The following is a 23808-nucleotide window of genomic DNA, read 5'->3' as shown; positions in this document are numbered from 1 at the left end:
GTGGTATTACAAAATCATGCATGGGTAAAACACACAATCAAAGCCTAAGATGAGTCAATAAATTTTAATATAACTGAGTACGAGAAATTTCATTATAGTTTCAGATTCTATACCTTTAAGAAAGTGTTACTGGTCCAGTTTGGTGTAGTATCAAAGAAGAATATCCACTATACCTGAAAAGGCCATTCATATAATTCTGCCTTTTCCAACTACATATGTTTGTGAGGCCAGATATCCTTCATATGCTTCAACCAAAACAACATATCACAGCAGAATGAAAATATAAGCTAACGGAATCCAGCTGTCTTCTATTCAGACAGACATTGAAGAGATTTGCAAAAAACGTAAAACTTTTTCCCTTTGGAAAAGAAAGATATTTTTCATAATACTAAGTTTTTATGTTAATATGTAATGGGTTTAGTATCATCTCAGACTTAATTTTTAATACAGTAAATAATGATAGAAATGAAAGAAAACAGAAAAATGAGAGAGAAACATTCCACATCAATTACATACCTCACAGCACAAGTACCATATCTCTAATTTTTGCCCTTGCAGAAACTGGAGAATGTCTGAACTTTCCCATGTAACAAATTATCACACTGAGAAATTAACTTCTTATATACATCTGAAGAACCCATCTTTGCAAACACAGTCCTACAGCTGCCTCAATGGGAAGGAAAGTTTTACCAGTTGGTCATCATCCTCACTTAGTGAAGTACACAGAAGGAGGCCTTTCTCTACCTTCAGGCAGCAACATTCAATCTTTTCTGTAGCTGGCTACACTGTGTTATCTTCCCACTTTATCCCCCCCAAATCACACAGACTAAAGCCAAAATATGGTAAAAGGTATAGGAGCACTCATAAACACATGGAGGCTTAACAACATGCTCCTAAATAATAAATGGATCAATGACCAAATTAAAACAGAGATCAAGCAATATATGGAGACAAATGACAATGACAGCATAAAGCCCCAACTTCTGTGGGACGCAGCGAAGGCAGTTCTAAGTGGAAAGTATATAGCAATCAAGGCCTATTTAAAGAAGGAAGAACTATACCAAATGAATAGTCTAAAGTCACAATTATTGAAACAGGAAAAAGAACAGGAAAATTGAAACAGGAAAAAGAAGGCAGTTCTAAGTGGAAAGTATATAGCAATCAAGGCCTATTTAAAGAAGGAAGAACTATACCAAATGAATAGTCTAAAGTCACAATTATTGAAACAGGAAAAAGAACAAATGAGGCCCAAAGTCAACAGAAAGAGGGACATAATAAAGATCAGAGAAGAAATAAATAAAATTGAGAATAACAAAACAACAGAAAAAAAAATTAATGAAACCAAGAGCTGGTTCTTTGAAAAAATAAACAAAATAGATAAGCCCCTAGCCAGATTTATTAAGAGAAAAAGAGAATCGACACAAATCAACAGAATCAAAAACGAGAAAGGAAAAATCACCATGGACCACACAAAAATAGAAAAAATTATTAGAGAATACTATGAAAATCTATATGCTAACAAGCTGGAAAACCTGGAAAAAATGGACAACTTCCTAGAAAAATACAACCTTCCAAGACTGAACAAAGGAAGAAACAGAAAATCTAAACAGACCAGTTAACAGCAAAGAAATTGAATCGGTAATAAAAAACTACCCAAGAACAAAACCCCTGGGCCAGATGGATTCACCATTGAATTTTATCAGACCTATAGAGAAAATATAATACCAATTCTCCTTAAAGTTTTCCAAAAAAATAGAAGAGGAGGGAATACTTCCAGACTCATTCTATGAAGACAGCATCACTCTAATACCAAAACCAGGCAAAGACCCCACCAAAAAGAAAATTACAGACCAATATCCCTGATGAACATAGATGCAAAAATACTCAACAAAACATTAGCAAACCAAATTCAAAAATACATCAAGAAGATCATACACCATGATCAAGTGGGATTCATCTCAGGGATGCAAGGATGGTACAACATTTGAAAATCCATCAACATCATCCACAACATCAACAGAAAGGACAAAAACCACATGATCATCTCCATAGAACCTAAAAAAGCATTCAACAAAATTCAACATCCATTCATGATAAAAACTCTCAACAAAATGGGTATAGAGGGCAAGTACCTCAACATAATAAAGGCCATATATGATAAACCAACAGCCAACATCATACTTAACAGCGAGAAGCTGAAAGCTTTTCCTCTAAGATCAGGAACAAGACAGGGATGCCCACTCTCCCCACTGTTATTTAACATAGTACTGGAGGTCCAAGCCACAGCAATCAGGCAAAACAAAGAAATACAAGGAATCCAGATTGGTAAAGAAGAAGTCAAACTGTCACTATTTGCAGATGACATGATATTCTACATAAAAAACCCTAAAGACTCCACTCCAAAACTACTAGAATATCCGAATTCAGCAAAGCTGCAGGATACAAAATTAATACACAGAAATCTGTTGCTTTCCTATACACTGATGATGAACAGAAAGAGAAATCAGGAAAACAATTCCATTCACAATTGCAGCAAAAAGAATAAAATATCTAGGAATAAACCTAACCAAGGAAGTGAAAGACCTATACCCTGAAAACTACAAGACACTCTGAAGAGAAATTAAAGAGGACACTAACAAATGGAAACTCATCCCATGCTCTTGGTTAGGAAGAATTAATATTGTCAAAATGGCTATCCTCTCTAAAGCAATCTACAGATTCAATGCAATGCCTATCAAAATACCAACAACATTCTTCAACGAACTGGAACAAATAGCTTTAAAACGCATATGGAACCACAAAAGACCCCGAATAGCTAAAGCAATCCTGAGAAGGAAGAATAAAGCTGGGGGCATCTCACGTCCCCCCTTCAAGCTCTAATACAAAGCCACAGTAATCAAGACAATTTGGTACTGGCACAAGAACAGACCCACAGACCTGTGGAACAGAATAGAGAGTCCAGATATTAACCCAAACATATACGGTCAATTAATATATGATAAAGGAGCCATGGATATACAATGGGGAAATGACAGCCTCTTCAACAGCTGGTGTTGGCAAAACTGGACAGCTACATGTAAGAGAATGAACCTGGGTCATTGTCTAACCCCATACACAAAAGTAAATTCGAAATGGATCAAAGACCTGAATGTAAGCCATGAAACCATAAACCTCTTAGAAAAAAACATAGGCAAAAATCTTTTGGACATAAACATGAGTAACTTCTTCATGAACATATCTTCCCGGGCAAGGGAAACAAAAGCAAAAATGAACAAGTAGGACTACATCAAACTGAAAAGCTTCTGTACAGCAAAGGACACCACCAATAGAACAAAAAGGCATCCTACAGTATGGGAGAATATATTCATAAATGACAGATCCGATAAAGGGTTGACATCCAAAATATATAAAGAGCTCACACACCTCAACAAACAAAAAGCAAATAATCCAATCAAAAAATGGCCAGAGGAAGTGAACAGACAGTTCTCCAAAGAAGAAATCCAGATGGCCAACAGACATATGAAAAGATGCTCCACATCACTAGTCATCAGAGAAATGCAAATTAAAACCACAATGAGATATCACCTCACACCAGTAAGGATGGCTACCATCCAAAAGACAAACAACAACAAATGTTGGCAAGGATGTGGAGAAAGGGGAACCCTCCTACACTGCTGGTGGGAATGTAAATTAGTTCAACCATTGTGGAAAGCAGTATGGAGATTCCTCAAAAAACTCAAAATAGAAATACCATTTGACCTAGGAATTCCACTCCTAGGAATTTACCCTAAGAATGCAGCAGCCCAGTTTGAAAAAGACACAAGCACCCCTATGTTTATCACAGCACTATTTACAATTGCCAAGAAATGGAAGCAGCCTATGTGTCCACCAGTAGATGAATGGATAAAGAAGATGTGGTACATATATACAACAGAATATTATTCAGCCATAAGAAGAAAACAAATCCTACCATTTGCAACAACATGGATGGAGCTAGAGGGTATTATGCTCAGTGAAATAAGCCAGGCGGAGAAAGACAAGTATCAAATGATTTCACTCATCTGTGGAGTATAAGAACAAAGAAAAAACAGAAGGAACAAAACACCAGCAGACTCACAGGACCCAAGAATGGACTAACATTTACCAAAGGGAAAGGGACTGGGGAGGATGGGTGGGAAGGGAGGGACAAGGGGGTGGGGGGGAAGAAAGGGGGCATGATGATTAGCATGCATAATGTGTGTGTGGGGGTCACAGGAAGGCTGTACAGCACGGACTGGACAGGTAGTGATTCTACGGCATCTTACTATGCTGATGAACAGTGACTGCAATGGGGTAGGGGGGGGAACTTGGTGATGGGGGAGTCTAGTAAACATAATGTTCCTCATGTAATTGTAGATTAATGATACCAAAATTAAAAAAATTATATCAAAAGAAAAGAAAAAGGTATAGGAGCAGTACAAGAAACCTGGCACTGGCAGCCTTGGAGAGAAAAAGAAATGGGAACTAAGAAAACAACGATACAGTAAAATACAATGAGATTAAGAGAGGGGGTTGGGGTCTAAAAGAAACAGTTAACGTCCCAGCTCTGCATCTAATAAATTCAGTAAAATTACATAAATACCCTGAGCCTCACTGTTCTAGATGTAAAGTAGAAATCTGAATGCTCGGTTTACTGGGTTGTAGTAAAGTCTAAATGAATTAATATATGTAAAGCATCTTGTACAATGTCTAGAATACATGCTCTCAGTAACAGCAATCTCAAGCAAAACTGAAATTACTGAGGAATAAGGTATCTGTGAAAAAGTCATTGGAGAAACTGCTACATAGCAGAACTGGTGGACAGAGGCCAAGTGTCTTAGTCTGCTCAGGCATTATAACCTAATACCATAGACTGGGTAGCTTAAATAACAGACGTTTACTTGTCACAGTTCTGGAGCCCGGAAGTCTGAGATCAAGGGTGCCAATAAGGTTGGGTTCTGGAGCAAACAATCTTGCTTGCAGATGGCAGCCTTATCATTGTGTTCTCACATGGCATAAAGAACAAGTGGGCTCTCTAGGATCTTTTCTTACAAGGTCACTAATCCCATCATGAGGTCCTACTCTCATGACCTCATCTAAACCTAATTAACTCCCCAAATTCCATCTCCAAATACCATCACACTGGAGGTTAGGTCTTCAAAATATTAATTTTGCAGGGGCACAATTCAGCACCAAGTTTTTTAAAAATAAAAGATAACTACGTTGGGCAGGGGGGACTTGGTATAGGGGAGAGCCTAGTAAACATAACATTCTTCATGTAATTGTAGATTAACGATAACAAAAAAAAAAAAGAGAGAGAAAGAAAAGGGGGATTACTCCCTGATAGGATAAAACTAACTGCAAATCAACGATTAATGCATGCTTTACATATCCTTAATTTTGATCTTTCAAAGGGTGTCAGATGATCAGCTATGGAAGTACATTTTTCTGATAATATTCCTTTCTCTTAAAAAAAAAAAAAGCAGTTCCTGTGTGGTGATCTCCAATAGGTTCTTCACAATGGTATAAAGGTCATATCAAAGTGTGGGCAAAGGGTTTGTTTGTGTTTATACAGAGGATCAAAGCCTAATTTGGCTACACAGAAAACGAATTAAGATACGATATGAAGAAGAACTTCCAACATCAACATCCTCTGGAAGAGTCATTCCAGAAGATGAATATCAAAAAACTTCTACAAGGATCCTGGCGCTGCTGCAGTTGCAGCTGCAGTCATCCCACCAGTTCCTGGACTTGCCATTGGAATGAAGAAGGAGGTATCTAAGCTGGCCTGTGCATACAGTAAAATAACAAATTTGACTGGATCTATACTGTCGGAACACAACCAAGAATTAGGAGAAGTGCAAGTTGCAGTGCTCCAAAATCGTGCGACTACAGACTATCTACTGTTAAAAGAACACATGGGATGTGAACAGTTCCCAGGAATGTGTTGTTTTAATTTGTCTGATTTTTCTCAAACTATTCAAATTCAGTTAGACAATATCCATCATATCATAGATAAGTTTTCACAAATGCCTAGGGTACCTAACTGGTTTTCTTGGTTTCACTGGATATGGCTGGTAATTGTAGGTCTGCTTTTGTTATGTAGCTGTATTCCTATTATGTTAATGTATGTGCGCAATTTAATTAGCAGTTTAAAACCTATACATGATTATGTTACTCTACAAGAAGATATGTCAAAGAAATAATCAATCTTCCCATGTTTTCTTCCGTCTGCTACTTCTATAGCTTTTCTTCTTCCTTCCTAATTACAACCCTTTAGTAGAATTAGTGCCTCATATTGAAAATTACCGAGTATCGTAATTCTTCCAAGTGGTAAAGATACCTCAAGACAAATGCTGGGCATAGAAGCCACAGGGCATAAATCTGCAAAGAAGTAAAAAGCTAACCTTTTCAAACAATATTGCTTCTCTCTCATTTACCAACTTTACATTTCCCTGTATGGCCCCGGAAGATGACTGGTTAGCCAGAGACGGGTAAGATTCCTCAAGGGAGGAACAACCTAAGACAGGCACAGTCGCAGGGGGGCCATCAGGAGAGAAATTGGGGACCAACAGAGGGGAGGCTTAGAACCTCACCCCCCCTGTTTTGAGAGAAATCTTCTGCATCTGTGGATGTTTTGTTGCCCTTGTCTAGCTTGGATTAATACTTAGTCTATAGGCACAGACCTGATCATCTACATTTGCCCTCTTACAGCACTAAATTATGTTTTTTACCTTTATCTTGCATCTACCACTTCAGCATTTTATTTAAAAATAATAATAATAATAATAAGGGTGAAATGTGGGATTCACATATAAATCATGTATAAAAATCAAACGAATATCTGACTTGTTTATAGTTCATGATGCGTGATCAAAACCGAAAGTTTCTGTGATATGACTGCCCTTGCACTGTTCACCATGTAAGAACTTACTCACTATGTAAGAACTTGTTCACCATGTAAGAACTTGTTATGCTTCAGAAGATTGGAGACTGTTGAGATATAGGCTGGGGGTTGATTAATGACTGTGCATTGAGTCCCCTATACAGAATTTTATTGTTGTTAACAACCATTTGATCAATAAATATGAGAGATGCCCTCTCAAAAAAAAAAAAAAAAAGATAACTACGTTGGTAATTCTTGCTTTGGAAACTGGAACAAAGTGTGAATTCAGCATTTGTTATGATGAAGATAAGTATGTTGCATTGTTGTGAGAACAGAGAAAAGACCTGGTTCTCCATCTGACTAGTGGATATGAAAAGGAAAAGGAGGAATGTCTTCTCTTCCTATAGCTTTATCTTGACTCAGTATAGTTAAACCAGCATTTTAGAGAGAGAAGCAACAGCCATCCCAAGACAACACTGATCATATTTAGAGATGAAGTAGGAAAGTGATATATATTTGGCCTAGTCACAGGTAATGAACTCTCTCAGCTTTTGTTTATCTGGAAAAGCCTTAATTTCTCCTCCATTACTGAAGGTAGGTTTTACTGGATATAGTATTCTTGGCTGGCAGTTTTTTCTTTCAGTACTTTGAAACTATCATTCCACTCCCTTCCGGCCTGTAGGCTTTCTGCTGAGAAGCCTGCTGATAATCTTAGGAGATCTTATGACAATCTCATGACAGCTCCCTTGCATATGACAAGTTGCTCTTATTTTGCTGTTTTAAACATTTCCTTTAGCTGTGACTTTTGACAGCTTCATTACAATGTGTCTTGGTGAAGGTCTCTTTAGATTAATCCTAGTTGGAATTCTTTGAGCTTCATGAATTTATATATTAGTTTCCTTCTTCAAATTTGGGAAGTTTTCAGCCATAACCTCTTTTAACAGGCTCTCTGCTCCTTTCTCTGAGACTCCCACAAAGAATTATGAAATAGTAAGAAGTATACATATTAGTCTCTACCTCTGGTTCTTGACACAGAGCTCCTAAAACCCTTGTAAACAGGGATGCTAGAGTATCTCCTGTTTTAATACTTGGTCTTTGACCCCAGTTCCTAATACAGTTCTCCTAAAATTCTTGTAATTTCCTGAATGATAGAAGCATGTCTGACACAAGAGCTCCTAAATCCCTTGGAATTTCCTGGGTGATAGTAACATCTTTTTGTTCTAATGCAGCAACCCTTGGTGGACTACAAGATATTGGCTGGATATCAGAAAAACCAAGCCATGATTAGAAGCTTGGTATTTTTCAGCCCCAACCCCCCATTCTTTGGAGAAGAAAGAGAGGTAAAAACTGAGTTAACATTCAATCATGCCTATATGATGAAATCACCATAAAAATCCCAATAGCATGGAGTTCAGAGAGCTTCCAGTTGGTAAACAGATCTATATGCCAAGAGGATGGCACACCCTAACCTTACAAGGAAAGAAGCTCCTGCTCTCAGGACCCTTCCAGGCCTCACCTTATGTATCTCTTCACTTGCGTGTTCACTGATATCCTTTAAAATAGCCTTTGTAATAAATTTGGTCTGTGTTAACTTTAGTTAGTGTCAGAACTGAATTGAAAGGTAGGGCACCAGCTGTCAGAGAATTGGTCAGTGTGGAAAAAATTCCACACATCTGGTGTCACAAGTACTGTAAATGTGAGAGTACCATGTAGTGATCTTTCCTCAGTATGTTACATGGTCTGCTGGATGGTGTACCTTAAGCACCTTAGGGGCTCTTCATTCTTTCTTTCTTTTTGTTCCTCTAAATTAGTAATTTCAATGACATGATTTTTAGTTGTCTGTGTTCTCATTTAGCTCATTGAGCACCTATATAATGGTTATTCTGCAATGTTCTCAGGTAACTCATTGATTTTTTATTTTCCAATCAACTTTTAGATATATTTTATTCCTTTGACGAGGCTATGTTTCCCTGTTTCTTTGTATGTTTTGTTATTTTTTGTTGAAATTTGGGCATTTGAAAAAAAAGCCGATTATTTCTGTCTTTATGAACTGGCTTTGTACATGGGAATATCTTCACCAGTTAACCCAGCTAGAGTTTTGGGGGTCCTCTAAAATCTTTTCTGTCAATGTATCTTCTCTGTATGTGTAATTTCCCAGCTGAAGAGGCTTGCCTGTTTCTATTTATGAATTCCCGTGGTGTCTGTCTGCAATATTGCAGTCACTCTGGTGCTATAGCAAGTCATGGTATTGGTGCTCCCCTTGATGTCTGTCTGTGTTCCTGTAACCTCTGGTGCTATAGCAAGCCAGAGCTTGCCTTTGTTCTCAGTAGGCCCCAGGCATCCAAGTGTGTCTCTGCCTTTCCTGTCAATCCTCCAAGAATCAGGTGAGACAGAAACCAGTTGAGTTACCGAATAAGTCAGAATGTTGTATGCACATTTCACTTCTCTTACCTGAGGAAACCATTAATTGGTAGATTTATCCCAATTAAGTTACACTGCAGTGTGTAGAGAGTGGGATGAGTAATGGAGGTAACTATAACAGGTTCCCCACACAGTTTAATGAACCTCTTCTTGGCCTTGCACTTGCCTGGGGTGCCATAATCTCTCAACTGGTTTCTGAAGTTTCCACAAACATAATCTGGTCTCTATATTAGTAAATTGTTATCTCTTTGGGGGATGGAGGGTGTGGAGCTTCCTATTCCAACATCTTGCTGATGTCATTCTGATTTACTTTTTTAAAAAACTTTATGAAATGTAATAGACTATAAATAAATAAAGAAAATGTAACAGCTGATGGCTAAAAGCTTTCCATCTTTGGAAAAACTAAGCTACTTTTATTCTCAGCAAATACCAAATGATCTCAAAACTTCTTAAAGTTAATCAATGCAAAGATTCACAAAGGTTCCCTCCACTTCAATTGCATATAATTAGACAACAAAGTCTTATTTTTTTAATTAAGTATAACTATGAGAAATTATATAAAATACCTTACATGTTGCAAGGAACACTTACTGTAATTTTTAAAAAATTAATCCTTACGGTGAAAGATGGGGCTACGAACTAAAGTAAGTTGAAAAACTTCTGTACCTAAAGGTTCATTTATATTTTGTTAGTTTTGTTAGAACAGAAAGTCAAATCCAGTACTTATAGTGTCCCTAAATAAGCAATACAAACTGAAATGATTTGATTACCTACAGCTATTTCTAAATCATGCAGTAAATACATCAAAGTGTATTACAGATATATTTTATGTGACCAGAAATAACCAGTGCTTATAAAGATTATTTCTGATACATTTTGCATAAACTGATTTGGAATATGAAAAGAAAAATCTATGACATGTGTATCTAAATGTTTTTTAAAAACTTTATTTTAAAAACAACTGTCAACGAAATTTAGTATAAACTATCCATTAGTTTGTGAGGTTGTTGGGTTTTTTCCTTGTGTGTGTGAGACTTATAAACAACAAATGTTTATTTCTCTGGTTATTTCTAATACTTAGAACACTTCCCATAGAAGGTGATCAATACTGCTCACAGCAGGTGATCAATAACCAATTATTTTTGTTAATTAAAATTAAGGTATAAATCCTTAAAAATTATACAATACTCAATTTCTCAAAATAAACTAAAAAGAAATATAATACACCATTTTCTCTATAAATTATTATTATTCCACTGATATGAATTATGATTAGCAATATCACAACATATTCTGCATCCATAAATTTATGCCAAATAGATAAAATATTGACCTGGAATTCAAAATCAATTCATTTCTAATCCTAGAGTTCACCAAATTTTTTACTTCTTTGCTTTAATATGTGAAAACACACAGAATAGTATAAATAAAAGCAGAATAAACTGAATATACTTTAATTTTAATTATCCTTCAACTGACATAGATAATTAGTCTAAGAACCCAAATTCCCAAGCCACAAATCCTACTCTGCCTTCAGACAACAGGCCATGACTCTCCTTGACATACCTTAAAAATACAATACAAAACATAAGCAAGATTCAAGAAAGGATAAAATGAACCTTTAGAGTACCTAGGAGAATACATGTTAAGTACTCAAAAAAAAATTCTACTGAACTGAAATGAAAAGGCTAAATACACTATAATAAATCATCATCTAAAGAGAACTCTGTATGCAATTACACACACAAACATGCATAAAAATTAGCACTTACCAAAAGACTGTAAAACTGCTTAATCAAAACAGATACTACTCTCAGCAAACGCATGCAGATAGGAAAATACGGTTTTTCAACTGGTGCAGGAGAAGATGAAGAGCCAGAACCTTGTCTGAACTTTATATTTGGAGAAAAGAGCTTTATCACAAGAGGACATACTCTTTCTTTTAGGAGGAAACTAAATTCCTGGTGCTATTTGCAAAGATAAAAAAAAAAAAAAGAAGAAAAGAAGAATTAACTTAGTTTGTACTTAATGCTTTTAAAACACAGCCGCATTAGAAATAAAACTTCTAAATAATCGATATGAATAATTTAGCTTTATTAAGCTTATATAACTATACTACAATTTACACATTCTGAAATTAGTACTGTTCTTTGACAATGTTAAGATTGAAATAGGCATCAGTATTTCAAGAACTTTTAAATAGAATCTGAATTAAAAAGGAACATTTAATGGTTTTAGAATTAAGTGATGCTTATTACCAGGAATTTTAATTTAAAAAGGATACTAGCAATTAAAAACATGAACAGAAGAAAATAGATAACACAAATTCAAATAGCTAAAGCATTTAAAATAGTGAGAGAAAACTTGATTAATAAAATATAGTAATTTACATAATTCACTGATTTTATTTTGCAAAGATAACAATTTGATGTAAAAACACCATGGCAAACCAGTGTAATTATTTTAAAGCCTGGACAATCTTGCAGAGAATTCTTAAATTTTACTTATACTCATGGTATATTATGCAGAAAACCTTCATTAACCTGTTAATTCCCTAATACTATATTAGCCAAAAGTAGTCCCATTTTACTGACAATATAAGGCCCAGTATACATTTAATGTCTAACCTCAAATATGTATTAGTTTTTTAATCATCCAAATACCACTGAGGCTGAGAACAAAGAAAGAATCATAAAAATCATCCAAACTATTCCTTTATCTTGCAGAAAGGGTAAAAAAGGGCACAGAGCAGTTTATTTACCCAGAATATAATTTTTTAAATGTATCTATTAAAAAAACAGATTCATTAGAGAAAAAAAAAAGAGAAAATATAGGTAAGTATAAAGATAAAAATAAAAGCCTTGCCTAATCTCAATCCCTGGAGATAAACTTGTCAGTCATTGTTAAATTCTGAATGTATATCCCTCTGGACTTTTTATGCATCTTAACAGTTTTTAATTCCTTCTCCCCAAAATGGGATCTTAAGAGTTAAGTGATTTGAAATTAATTTGAGCCCTTATATCTACAGTTAGTTTCTTTGACTGCCAAAATGAGGAGCACAGTTAGGTAATACTTTTACTAAATAAATTTGTGTATTGGTTAATTTATAATTATTACAGACAACTCTTTAAGGTTTATCTACTCAGTGATCTCTGTTAGTACTCAACTGACTACAATAGGATTTCCTCCACAGCACCACCAACTACCCAAACTCCACTCAAACTATTCTTATTTACAGCCATCACCATCTGTGTGGCAAAGTAAATAAACATTACCTTCTCAGTCTTCATCTTACCAGATCTCTTTGAAACACTTGATACAACGGATTGTGTGGTTCATCTCACAGCTTTCTTTGCTTTTGTCTTTTATTATAGCACACTCCCTCAGATTTGTTCCTACCTTTCTGGCCTTATGTTCTCAGTCTCTCTTCTATGCTCCTCCTTTCATGGCCAACCATTAATGTTGAGCTCCAGAGTACCAGGCCCTTGTTTCCCAGGCTATACTATCACCACAGGTGATCTCATTCACTCCTATATCTTCAATTAACACCTGTATGCCAGCAATGTTTAAATTTGTAACTTTAGCCCAGAATATTACTCCTGAGCTCACAATGTATAAATTCAACTGACATTTTGTGTGTACTTAGATACCCCAAAGTAAGTTATGTTCAAAACTAAATAATCTGTCCTTTGTAAAAGTCTACCCACATAATATTCCATCTTCGTTGGCAGTTCCCTGCTCAAGTGAGAAAGCTAGAAGTCATCTTTGATCAAAAAAAGTATAGTAAGTTATATGATTTGCTGATTTTATTTTGAAGAAGAAAAAAAGACTGTCTTTCTCTTCACCTACTGCAACATTTCATTGATTTAATTCAAGTTTCTTGCTGTTTTATGTATGAGGAACTGTACTTGGGAAAGGGATTCAATTTTGTCCTTGCCCTTACCAAGCTTATATTCTAGAAGAGTTGACAGATCTTTTCTCAGTGTCTTGGCACTACTTTGGCTATTTTTTTTTTCCTATTCTTCCTATTTCTTCTAACTAACTACTTATCATCCTTCATATAAAAGCTTCATATCCATGAATAATCCAGTAGGCTTGGTACCTGTGCTATCATTGACATAGCACTTTTCCTTCACAGTACTCATCACATCTTAACATATTTTTCTTCCCATTAGACTTGTAAATGACATAAAGGCAAGAATTTTATCAGTCTTATTTAACTTCTATATGGCACCAAACACAGACTAGCAATTGTAAATGGCTGGTAAACTTTGGCTGAAAGAGTGAATAATAAATAAAAAATATCTATTGAAGAAAACTTTGTAGGGGTGAATTCTAGGATCTTTCACATAATAATTTCCACCACCACCACCCACCTCGCATTACAGCAGGAATAATAAATTAAGAGTAGGAATTTTGTGAGTACAATAAATCTGGAAAACACTTTTCAAATCTCCTACAAAGCCAGAAAATGCAATCCAAACTATAAAAATTTCAAATTCAAATTCATTTACCAATTCCTTCCTTCATTCAATGTTTATCAAATCCCTGCCATCTGCCACACACTTTTATAAGTATCTGTGCATCAGTGAACTAAGTTCCTACCTCATAGAGTTCCTATCTACTTTCCTGTAGGGGAGGAGAGAAAAAAACTAATGTATAAATAACTATGTCATGAGATAGTAAGTGCTAGAAAGAAAAACAAAGGCAGATAAGAAAGATAAAGATGTTGGTATGAAAAAAATCACATTTTACACAAAGTGGTGGGGTAAGGTTTGTCTGACAAGTCGACCACTGAGCAGAGAACTCAAAAGAAGTAAGACAGCAAGCCATATGGGAGAAAAGCATTCCAGGGCCAGGAAACAATTAAGTACAAAGGTCCTGAAGTCAGTGGCTACCTGAGTCATTTAAGGAACAGCAAGAAAGACAGTGTGGCTAAAGGTTGAGGACAAGAGGAAGAGTGAAAAGAGATAGGGTAAAGAAATACTGGGGACAAAATTATGAAAACTTCCACAGACCATAATTGAGAATTCATCATTTGCTCTGAGTATAGCTGACATCAGCACATACCTACATATAAGCAAGCAAAAATTATTAACAATTTCTTAAGGTTTTTAAATATTACAAAAATAGCTCACATACCACATTCCCTCATATGTCCACAGACTGGGAAATGTGTGACTAGGCAGCCTCTAAAGATTCCTTCTAATGTCAAAATTTCAAAATGTAGGGCACCATAAAAATGTAAGGTAACACTAAATTAATACATGTCTGAAGTCTGAAGCTATAATTCTTTACATCTTCTAATGTGGGGAAATATACATTGCTTTCTTGAAAAACATATGTCCAAAAATTAAAAATTAATTTTGTTGCAAGATACTACAAGCAGCTTACTTGTAAAAAGACTTGTGGAAAATCATTCAGGACTGACTCAAGTAATTCAAGGCCAAATGTTCGAGTCATTTCTGTCATGCCTACCAACCAGTAAGGGGCATCAGCATTAACCAACTGACAAAGGTCCTGGGAAAATAGTGAAACAATAAATAGGAAGTAAATAAAACATTCACATACTGGCAAGAGTGTGCTTTTCAAAATTCATAGCTCATATTTTTTAAAATTATCTGTTCTTACATAGTAGTTGTTTTTACTCCTTAGGAACCAAGCACTGTTAATTCAAATTTTGACAAATTGTTTACAGCTGACCCTTGAAAATTAAGGAGATTAGAGATACAGACTTATGCAGCCAGAAGTCAGCATATAACTTTTGACTTCCCAAAAACTTAGCTGCTAGTAGCTTACTGTTGACCAGAAGCCTTACCCATAACATAAAATTGATTAACATATATTTTGTGTTATACTTATTATATATTGTATTCTTAAAGTAAGCTAGAGAAAAAAAATTTTCAAATTGTCACAAATTTCCAATAATTTTTCCAATATATTTATTGAAAAAATTTGTCTATAAAATCCATGTTGTTCAAGGGTTAACTGTATTATGAAAGTAAACTTTAAGAAATCATATAATTAATAGTAATATATAGAATACACATGGTTAATGGTTAAATATTATAAAAATAGCTCACATACCACATTCCTTCATATGCCCATGGACCGGGAAATGTATGACTAGGCAGTCTCTAGACTAGAAATCTTTTAATGAAAAATCACTTAAACCTTTAATTAAAGTATAATTTTCAGTGCAGATGAATCATATTTTACTTAAAAGTATTATTCAAGTAATGTAAAAACAGGTATTTGTATATCAAATTATATTAAGTAGACTGGAGGTTTACTACTTAAATGCTCTTCTTAAAGGAATCAATTTATACAACTACCCATGCCTACTATACACTGATTTTCCAGTTCTGGGTTTAATTAATTATTTCCTTAAAGTAAAACATAACCTTTTGTCATGTTAATTAGCTATAGATGCTCTTTAATGTTTCAGAACTTTTAAAAAATACTACTCTGAAACTTTAAAACTTGAAAATTTGATGTGTAAAAAAAATTAAATTGAAATAAAATTCCAAAATAAAAAAATTCACACAAAACTATATAATAAATATTATTTTTATAATCTGAAATACCTGGAAAAGCATATATGCATCTTTAGCACAAGGTTTGAGGGTACTGACAGATCTTCTGTTACTATTTCCTTGAACCATTATTGGTGGTTCTATAATATCTGCAATAAAAACGACAGGTTTTAGGAGTTTATAATGACCTTTAATAAGTCATATATACTATTTAAGGTATATTTAAAATAAATAACTTGTTTATAGAATAAATTTTAAGTTCAGAGCTATGCTTCCAAAATGAAAAGAAATGCCATAAAAATCACTCTTCACTATCCCACATTCATTTTAATAAGCTTATATCTTTATCCATATAAACAAACATATATACTTTATTTTCCCAGTGGCCCATCTCCAGCCCCTTTGTTTCATGGATATGAAATTCACACGATCCTTAAGTGTGCCTTTAAATATCAAACAAACATAAAAGTTTACCACATGGCTAATTCCTGTATCATCTCACCATCTTCAAGAGAATTTACAGCTTGATCTGCCAGTTACTGCATCAGTTAAATATACTGACTAGCTCAGAGTCAGCTAGAGTGATGCTTCCCAACTTGGCATTTCTTTGAACACTAATAAGGTATCATTCTCTAAATTACAACAACCTGTTTTGAATATATGTTGACTTAAAGGCTACTTGAAAATAAAGAAGTTGTAAATATTTTCTACCTTACTAGAAAGTACTGAATGAGATATTAGTCTTAAGAGACACACAACTACAACTACCAATCCAGGAATTATATTGAAGTTATGAATATATGACATTCAGAGTAGAGAACTGCCCTGTTTTATCCTGTAAATTTAATTCCTTAGCATTTTAAACTGCTAGAATTCCACCTGTATTTCCCCCAGGAAAAATCAATATACCAAAGTCAGTGGAAATATTCTAATAAACCAAGAGATTAAAAATACCTGAAACTGAATGTGAAAAATCTGACCAATGGTTAATTTCAGGAAAAGTGAAGTAATGATTTGAATATGCAGCATTACCATTACTTACTAGTAATGCCATTTTTATCAGTACTACCAAAAAAGCACCAAATGAAATGAAAGACTGCATAATATTAAGAGTTTGGGGGGAAGGGGGAAGCAACATAAAGGGAAAAATTGTGTTTTTTTATTACATAAAGCAGACAGGTTGCTCCTGATGGTCGCATCTTATTGTCTTTTCAACTAATCATGGGAAAAAAATTACTTTTCTTTCAATGAGGATAACAAATGAAAAAGAAATGCAATTTCTATAGTGAAGTAAAGTATAAAAACTGTAACAGAAACAGAGTATCTGTCAGCTCTCTGAAAGGATATGCTTCTAAGTTCTTGGGAATTTTTTTAAATTACAAAAAAATGTTAAAAAGTACAATGAAGGTATCTGATGAAAATAAGATTAATCTTTATACTATATAAACATTCTTGATTAAAACATGTTAATAGGCATAGACAAAAATTCACGAGGGAATTTTTACCCAAAATTTACCCAAAAGAACTCAAATGGAAAAAAAATATATAAGAAAGACACTTAAAACTACTAGTACTAAAATAACTGACAGTGTAAGTGTTCAACAGGAGACTAGTTCACTAAATTTTGGAATAGCCACAAAACATAATGGAACCATTAAAATTTAAATTACAAAAATGAAAGAACATGAAAAATTCATATAATGTAATGTTTGGCTAAAAATAAACATAAAGCAGTATGTAGTATAAAATGTGAAATTATCATCTTTAATATGAAATTATGCACATACTAGAAATAACATGAAAAATAGAGCCTACCTCTTAGAATGACAAAATTATAAGGGATTTACTTTTTGAATTGCCATTATCAATCATGTTGTTAAAATAAATATATATTACAAAGTCTTCTAGTTTATAGGTAACCTAAACTCATGGGATTTTATTGAAAATCAATACATGAGAAATCATGGATGTAAAACCCACACACTGTTAAAAGGACACAAGTTTTATCACTTTACCTCTGTGTCGTTCATCTTCTGCAACCATCCTCTCAAAAACAACAGTAACAACCTGTCGCACTGTAGCAGCAGCTGTATTATTTGTAATATTATCTTTTGTGAAGTGTAGTCGAAAACAAAGGACAATTGCCTAAAAACATAATTTTCATTTAGTGTAAAATAAGGCTAAAGAACATGGCTATTATCTTTATTTTATCTGACATAAGCCCAAACTAAAAACTTTATATTTGACTGTTTCAATCACAAATAGTCAAAGTCCCACCCTTTTATACAATAAAACTACAAAAATCCTTGGATTTTGAAATAATTTAAACTCTTCAGTAAATATTAGCCACAACATTAGCTAAGGTAATGGGAAATACACCTTTTACAGTTTGGTTCTTTTATCATGTATATAATAATGTGTTGTGCTTTTATTTCTATAAAACGACTTGCTTTGAAAAGAACAAGTACTCAAAGTTTACTATATCACTAAATCAGTAATCTGGAGAAATACTACATACATTTGCTGGACATGTACTGAAATAAAACTGCAATTTTTAAAAAGAAGTCATTCTTTCTTTTCAAAATCAACCTTATTAAGGTGTAACATATATAATAAACAGTATCCCTTTAGTGTATATAATTCGATGGGTCTGATAGTTAAATTCACTGACAAAGCTACTGCCATAATGGAGATACAAGACACTTCCACCACCCTGAAAGTTTCCTTCTGCTATTTTGCAGTTCATCTTTTCCTCTGACGTTGGCCCTAGGCAACCACCCATCTGCTCTTTTCACTATAGATTAACTGGCATTTTCTATAAAAAGAATCACTCAGTATGCACTCTGTTGTGTCTGATTAGTTTGTAGTTTATTCCTGAGTAGCAGAGCACTCAGGTGACTTTCACCTGTGGATGGACATTTAGGTTGCTTCCAGTTTTCAGCTGCTGTGAATAAAGCTGCTATGAAATTCACATACAATTCTCTATGAGGACATGTTTTCATTTAACAGGGTAAATAAATAACTAAAAGTGAAAAGGCTGGATCATATGGTAAGTACAGGTTAAACATTTAAGAAACTGCTTGTTTCCCCGTGTGGCTTTACAATTTCATATTCCTGCCAGCCGTATGTGTGAATTCAAACTACTACTCCACCTCCTCAACAACACTTGCTATATAGTAAGTCTTCTTTAATTTTAGCTATTCTAATGGCCTTACAATAATATCTCCTTGTTGTTTTAATATGTTTTCCTATGATTACTAATGACCTTATATTCATTAGCCGTTTTGAATATCTCATTTTTTGAAGTGTCTGTTGAAATCATTTACCCATTTTTTTATTGGGTTGTTTGTATTACAAATGAGCTGTGAGAATTTTTTATAAATTTTAGATAAAAGTCCTTTGTCTGACATTTGTGAATATTTTCCCCCATTTTGTGGCTTCATTTAAGGCGAATAGGTTTTGTGCCCTACCTAAGAAATCTCTTCCTACCCCAGGGTCAGGAAGATTTTTCTCCTATGTGTTCTTCTGAAAGTTGTACAACTTTAAAAGAAGTGATTCTTGGGAGAAAAACAATGGTAGTTTATATTCTATGCCTTATTACATTACTTACAAATTTTAAAGGAAACAGCCTTTGATACCACTATTACTCTTTTATTTCAACATAAATGAGAGGTACATGTTATATAGAAGCTTTTTTTTTTTTTTTTTTGAGAGGGCATCTCTCATATTTATTGATCAAATGGTTAACAGTTAACAACAATAAAATTCTGTACAGGGGACTCAATGCACAATCATTAATCCACCCCAAGCCTAATTCTCATCAGTCTCCGATCTTCTGAAGCACAACGAACAAGTTCTTATATGGTGAACAAATTCTTACATAGTGAATAAGTTCTTACATGGTGAACAGTACAAGGGCAGTCATCACAGAAACTTTCGGTTTTGATCATGCATTATGAACTATAAACGATCAGGTCAGATATGAATATTCGTTTGATTTTTATACTTGATTTATATGTGAATCCCACATTTCTCCCTTATTATTATTATTATTTTTAATAAAATGCTGAAGGGGTAGGTAGATGCAAGATAAAGGTAGAAAACATAGTTTAGTGCTGTAAGAAAGCAAATGTAGATGATCAGGTGTGTGCCTATAGGCTAAGTATTAATCCAAGCTAGACAAGGGCAACAAAACATCCACGGATGCGGAAGATTTCTCTCAAAACAGTGGGGGTGAGGTTCTAAGCTTCACCTCTGTTGATCCCCAATTTATAGAAGCTTTTTTATTATACTGCATTTGCCATCCCCAAATACTATTTTTCCAAATTAACCAACACACTAAAAATAAATCCTGTATTTATTTATGAAACTACAATCAGTTTGGTAGATCAAATGACAATCTTTTATGAAATCTTAAATATATGTATCAGAATAATTCGATAGTTAGAAAACAAGAGGAAGACGTACAAAATTTTTATAAAAACACATAAAAGATTTTATAAAACAAGTATGCGTTTAAAAGAATGTGCTTTTTGCAAGTAAGTAAAATCTCATTATGACCTACAAACATCATATTAACTAGGAAAGATAGATATACTTTCTAGAGATAACAGACATAGCTTAATGTGACAGTATACTTTACAAACCATCCATCCTTAAAGTCATGCAAATTATAACAGATACATTACTGAAAGTCCAACAGATCCCTTAAATAATAAACCATTAATTAGAGACTTCTTTATTATATTACTCTCTGGACTTTCTGTTCTTTAAAAACATTTCATAATCTTAAAGAGCAAAATAAATAATGGAACAGTTATGGTATGTTCTAAAGAGGGTGGGAGTAGGGAAGAAAAACAAGAACTAACTATCACACATGCAGACCTACCTAGTATAAATATAAAAAAAAGGGCACGTTTCCAGGTACTAATTGGACAGACTGAAGTTATCTGGTGGACATATCATATACATGTGAAGTTATTTTTAAAAGGGGTTGAGAGAGTGCTATCACAGGGAACACCCAAGGCAACTGGGAGAACACTGGTACCTCAAAACACTTATTTTCTCTCTTTCCTCTTCCTTACTCCTATTCTCCTGCTACTTTTCCTTTTCCTTTTCCTATTCACAATTAAGTCTGTTGGCTATACCAAAGGGGCTCTGCTTAATCACCTTACTCTACTTTCAACTCTAATTTGGGGAAAAGAACTCACCGGCTGGAACATGCAGTGTCCCTTATCAAAATAGCTATGCTGATTTTGCATCAAACAGCACTAGGCTTTTCTCTTTCAGCCAGTTTATTTAAACACTGTCCCAAAGCACTTATGAACTGTAACAGTTTTCCTACCTTAGAAAGTGCTTCATCATGAACAACTGTATTGGTTGTTAAAAGAACAAGAACTGTTTGAAGTAGCTTAAGTTCTTCAAGACTATTTTCCATTAGCTGCCAAAGCATATTAATTATATTTCCAGCTGCAGTCTGTAAAATAAGTATTTTAATCATTATCAACAAATAAAACATAGGTGTTTAAGTCCTTAAATAAGAAAGGTGTACTAATATTGCCTCACATGGAGAGAATTACTGGATCACAATAACAAAGCCCATATTTCTAGATCTACAGATCCAAATACATTTCTCTCAACTAATTTGAGACGTATAACCAATTAATTTTCTTTTCAAAAATATCTTAAAAATATAATATACAATTTGAATAAATGCAAGTAGCAGCATGCAGTTCTGAAATATCTAGTCAAAAGTAAAGCTCATTTCTATAATACTATGCTTATACTTCTTTTGGAAATTTATGAATATGGACATACATAAGTTAACTATGAGCCTGCTGTTTACCTATTATTCCACCTATGTCATGCCAAAAACAAAATGCAACTCAAATTAACAGCACATATATAAACTCAATTAAACCTGACATTGTTAGAATGCTATCCTAAAGGCAAAGAATTTATCACTTCTATTAAATTACCTTACGGAGTTCAAAGTTTAAGGTAACACCATTACATTTGAAAGCAGGATGCAGATTCATAGTGATGAAATGATTCTTTTACCATCATAAGGTTAGATCCAAACAATACACTTAAGTTAGTGACCAACATATTATTATTTTAGATAATCCAGGAAATAGTCATGATTTTTCTCCCACCTTTTTAAAAAAATGTATGAATTACATTCTCTTCATTGAAATTGATAATCTTAGTTCTCAAAATTACCGTCTGTGTTGCTGAACTATGGCTTCCTATTATAAATGACTTGACAAAATGCACCTCTTCATCTTTATTCATTATTTATGAGTGTTTAATAATTAGACAATTTGGTAATCTTTTGAAGTTAAGCTATGTTTTTCAAACATGTAAAACTGTTCTACATTAACTATCAGGAATGTTTCATTCTCCCCTTCCAAGAACACCTCATTTGATTCTTAGGTACAGAGTTCAGATAAAATCTTCACATTACCTCAGACACGACTTCATGGGACATAAGTCTTTGAACAGCAGCCAAACATAGCTGAGTGATCTTCGGCTCTTTCGTTCCACAACCCATTAGAAAAGGCTGAACAACCTCTGAGCTGTTTTCTTTCAATGCTTTATTTAGAACACATATAAAATAAATTATTAAATCAATTCATAAATAGGAATATATTTTTATATAATTACAATCAATAAATGTAAATCTTAATAAAAATTACCTTTCTGTAAAATAAACAACAGAACAAAAATCAAGTAGGAAAAGTTAAAATACTACAGATAGATATTACAGACTTTGTATCTAAACTATACTCAGCAAGTACAGTTTTCCCAGGCTTTCCTTCAGATACTTTGTCCTCTGGTTCTCCTCCACTTTGTGCTATAAACTCTTTAAGGAAAGCTTCTCAGAAGTTCTATCCAGCCTCAGAGAAGCACTCTATTTCTTCAATAGTGCAAAAGGGAAAACATGAGTAACAATTCATATTCTAGAGCAGGAAAGGTAATTAAAAATAGTATTCACATCATCTCTACCACACTTCTGAATGATATTCAGAAACTCCCTAAAATTTCATTATATGCCTTGGCTATACACAGTCCTAATTTCTTCTTTAAGAAATAAGCTCATTAAAAACAATAACATTACTCCTCTTATTACTGAAGCATTACTTTAAATTAATTGGATGCACGTGCCACAATTCCAAATTTTAATTTAATTCCTCCACCAAGCCAATTCTTTCAGAAATTTTCAAGTGGCAACAAAAACGTGAAGGGTTAGAAAATACACAAACTGAATTATACATAATTAAATTTACAAAACAAAATTAGGTCAATATGCACTTACTGAATGGCTACACAAAGATGAGTAAGACAAGTTTGTCATCCTCAAGGATCTGAATAGCTAGCATGGAATTCCAAGTCAAGGGAGCATTAAACTTAGGTGTTTGGAGTATATTTTCAAAGGTACTACCATTCATCAATTATTTTTTGAGATTAAGACTTGTAATAAAGACATAAAAATCTGAGTTTTAACATATTTTCAAAAGAAATTACGAGAAAGTCATTCAGAATTGCCAGTAAAAGCGTAAAACCTGTGCTAACATTAATTTTATCATTTAAATCCCCAAGCTGCTTCTCCAAAGCTCTTTATGGTATGGCAAGTGAAGACTACAATTTCCTACAGCATGCTCTGCAAAGTCCCTCTAAATATGCCAGCATGAACTACTGACTGAGCATAGCTAAAAGATAGCAATAACACTAGCAAAGAACAGTGCTGTCAAATGGAATCCCTTGCCTTATTTCTCTGCTTTCTTAAGCATAAAAGTTTTTACTCAAACCCAGAGACATAAATTTTCCATTAGAATGTCTCAAAACATTTATATGAATAATTAAGATGACAATAAAGCTCAAAGAATACTATTCTGAAGCAGTAAATATCCTACCATAGTAAATCCTGCCAGAATCACTGAAGTA

At 33.9% G+C, this 23808-nt stretch overlaps 1 protein-coding gene across 4 annotated transcripts in view; it reads right to left on the bottom strand.

The window, feature by feature from the left end:
• The window catches only part of MON2 (MON2 homolog, regulator of endosome-to-Golgi trafficking), a 121526-nt gene that overhangs the window by 77957 nt on the left and 19761 nt on the right, over positions 1-23808 (bottom strand). For all 4 annotated transcript variants that reach the window (XM_036894819.2, XM_036894821.2, XM_057486843.1 and 1 more), the window contains 6 exons: positions 22328-22455; positions 21206-21337; positions 17877-18006; positions 15913-16010; positions 14720-14845; positions 11098-11292 (listed from right to left, as the gene is read on the bottom strand). In XM_036894819.2, the coding sequence (XP_036750714.1) occupies positions 11098-11292; positions 14720-14845; positions 15913-16010; positions 17877-18006; positions 21206-21337; positions 22328-22455 (809 nt within the window). The remainder of the gene's footprint in view (positions 1-11097; positions 11293-14719; positions 14846-15912; positions 16011-17876; positions 18007-21205; positions 21338-22327; positions 22456-23808) is intronic.

This window comes from Manis pentadactyla, chromosome 10 (assembly GCF_030020395.1).
Source record: "Manis pentadactyla isolate mManPen7 chromosome 10, mManPen7.hap1, whole genome shotgun sequence".
Classification (NCBI taxonomy): Eukaryota; Metazoa; Chordata; class Mammalia; order Pholidota; family Manidae; genus Manis; species Manis pentadactyla.
This window is presented reverse-complemented; position numbering and strand designations above follow the sequence as displayed.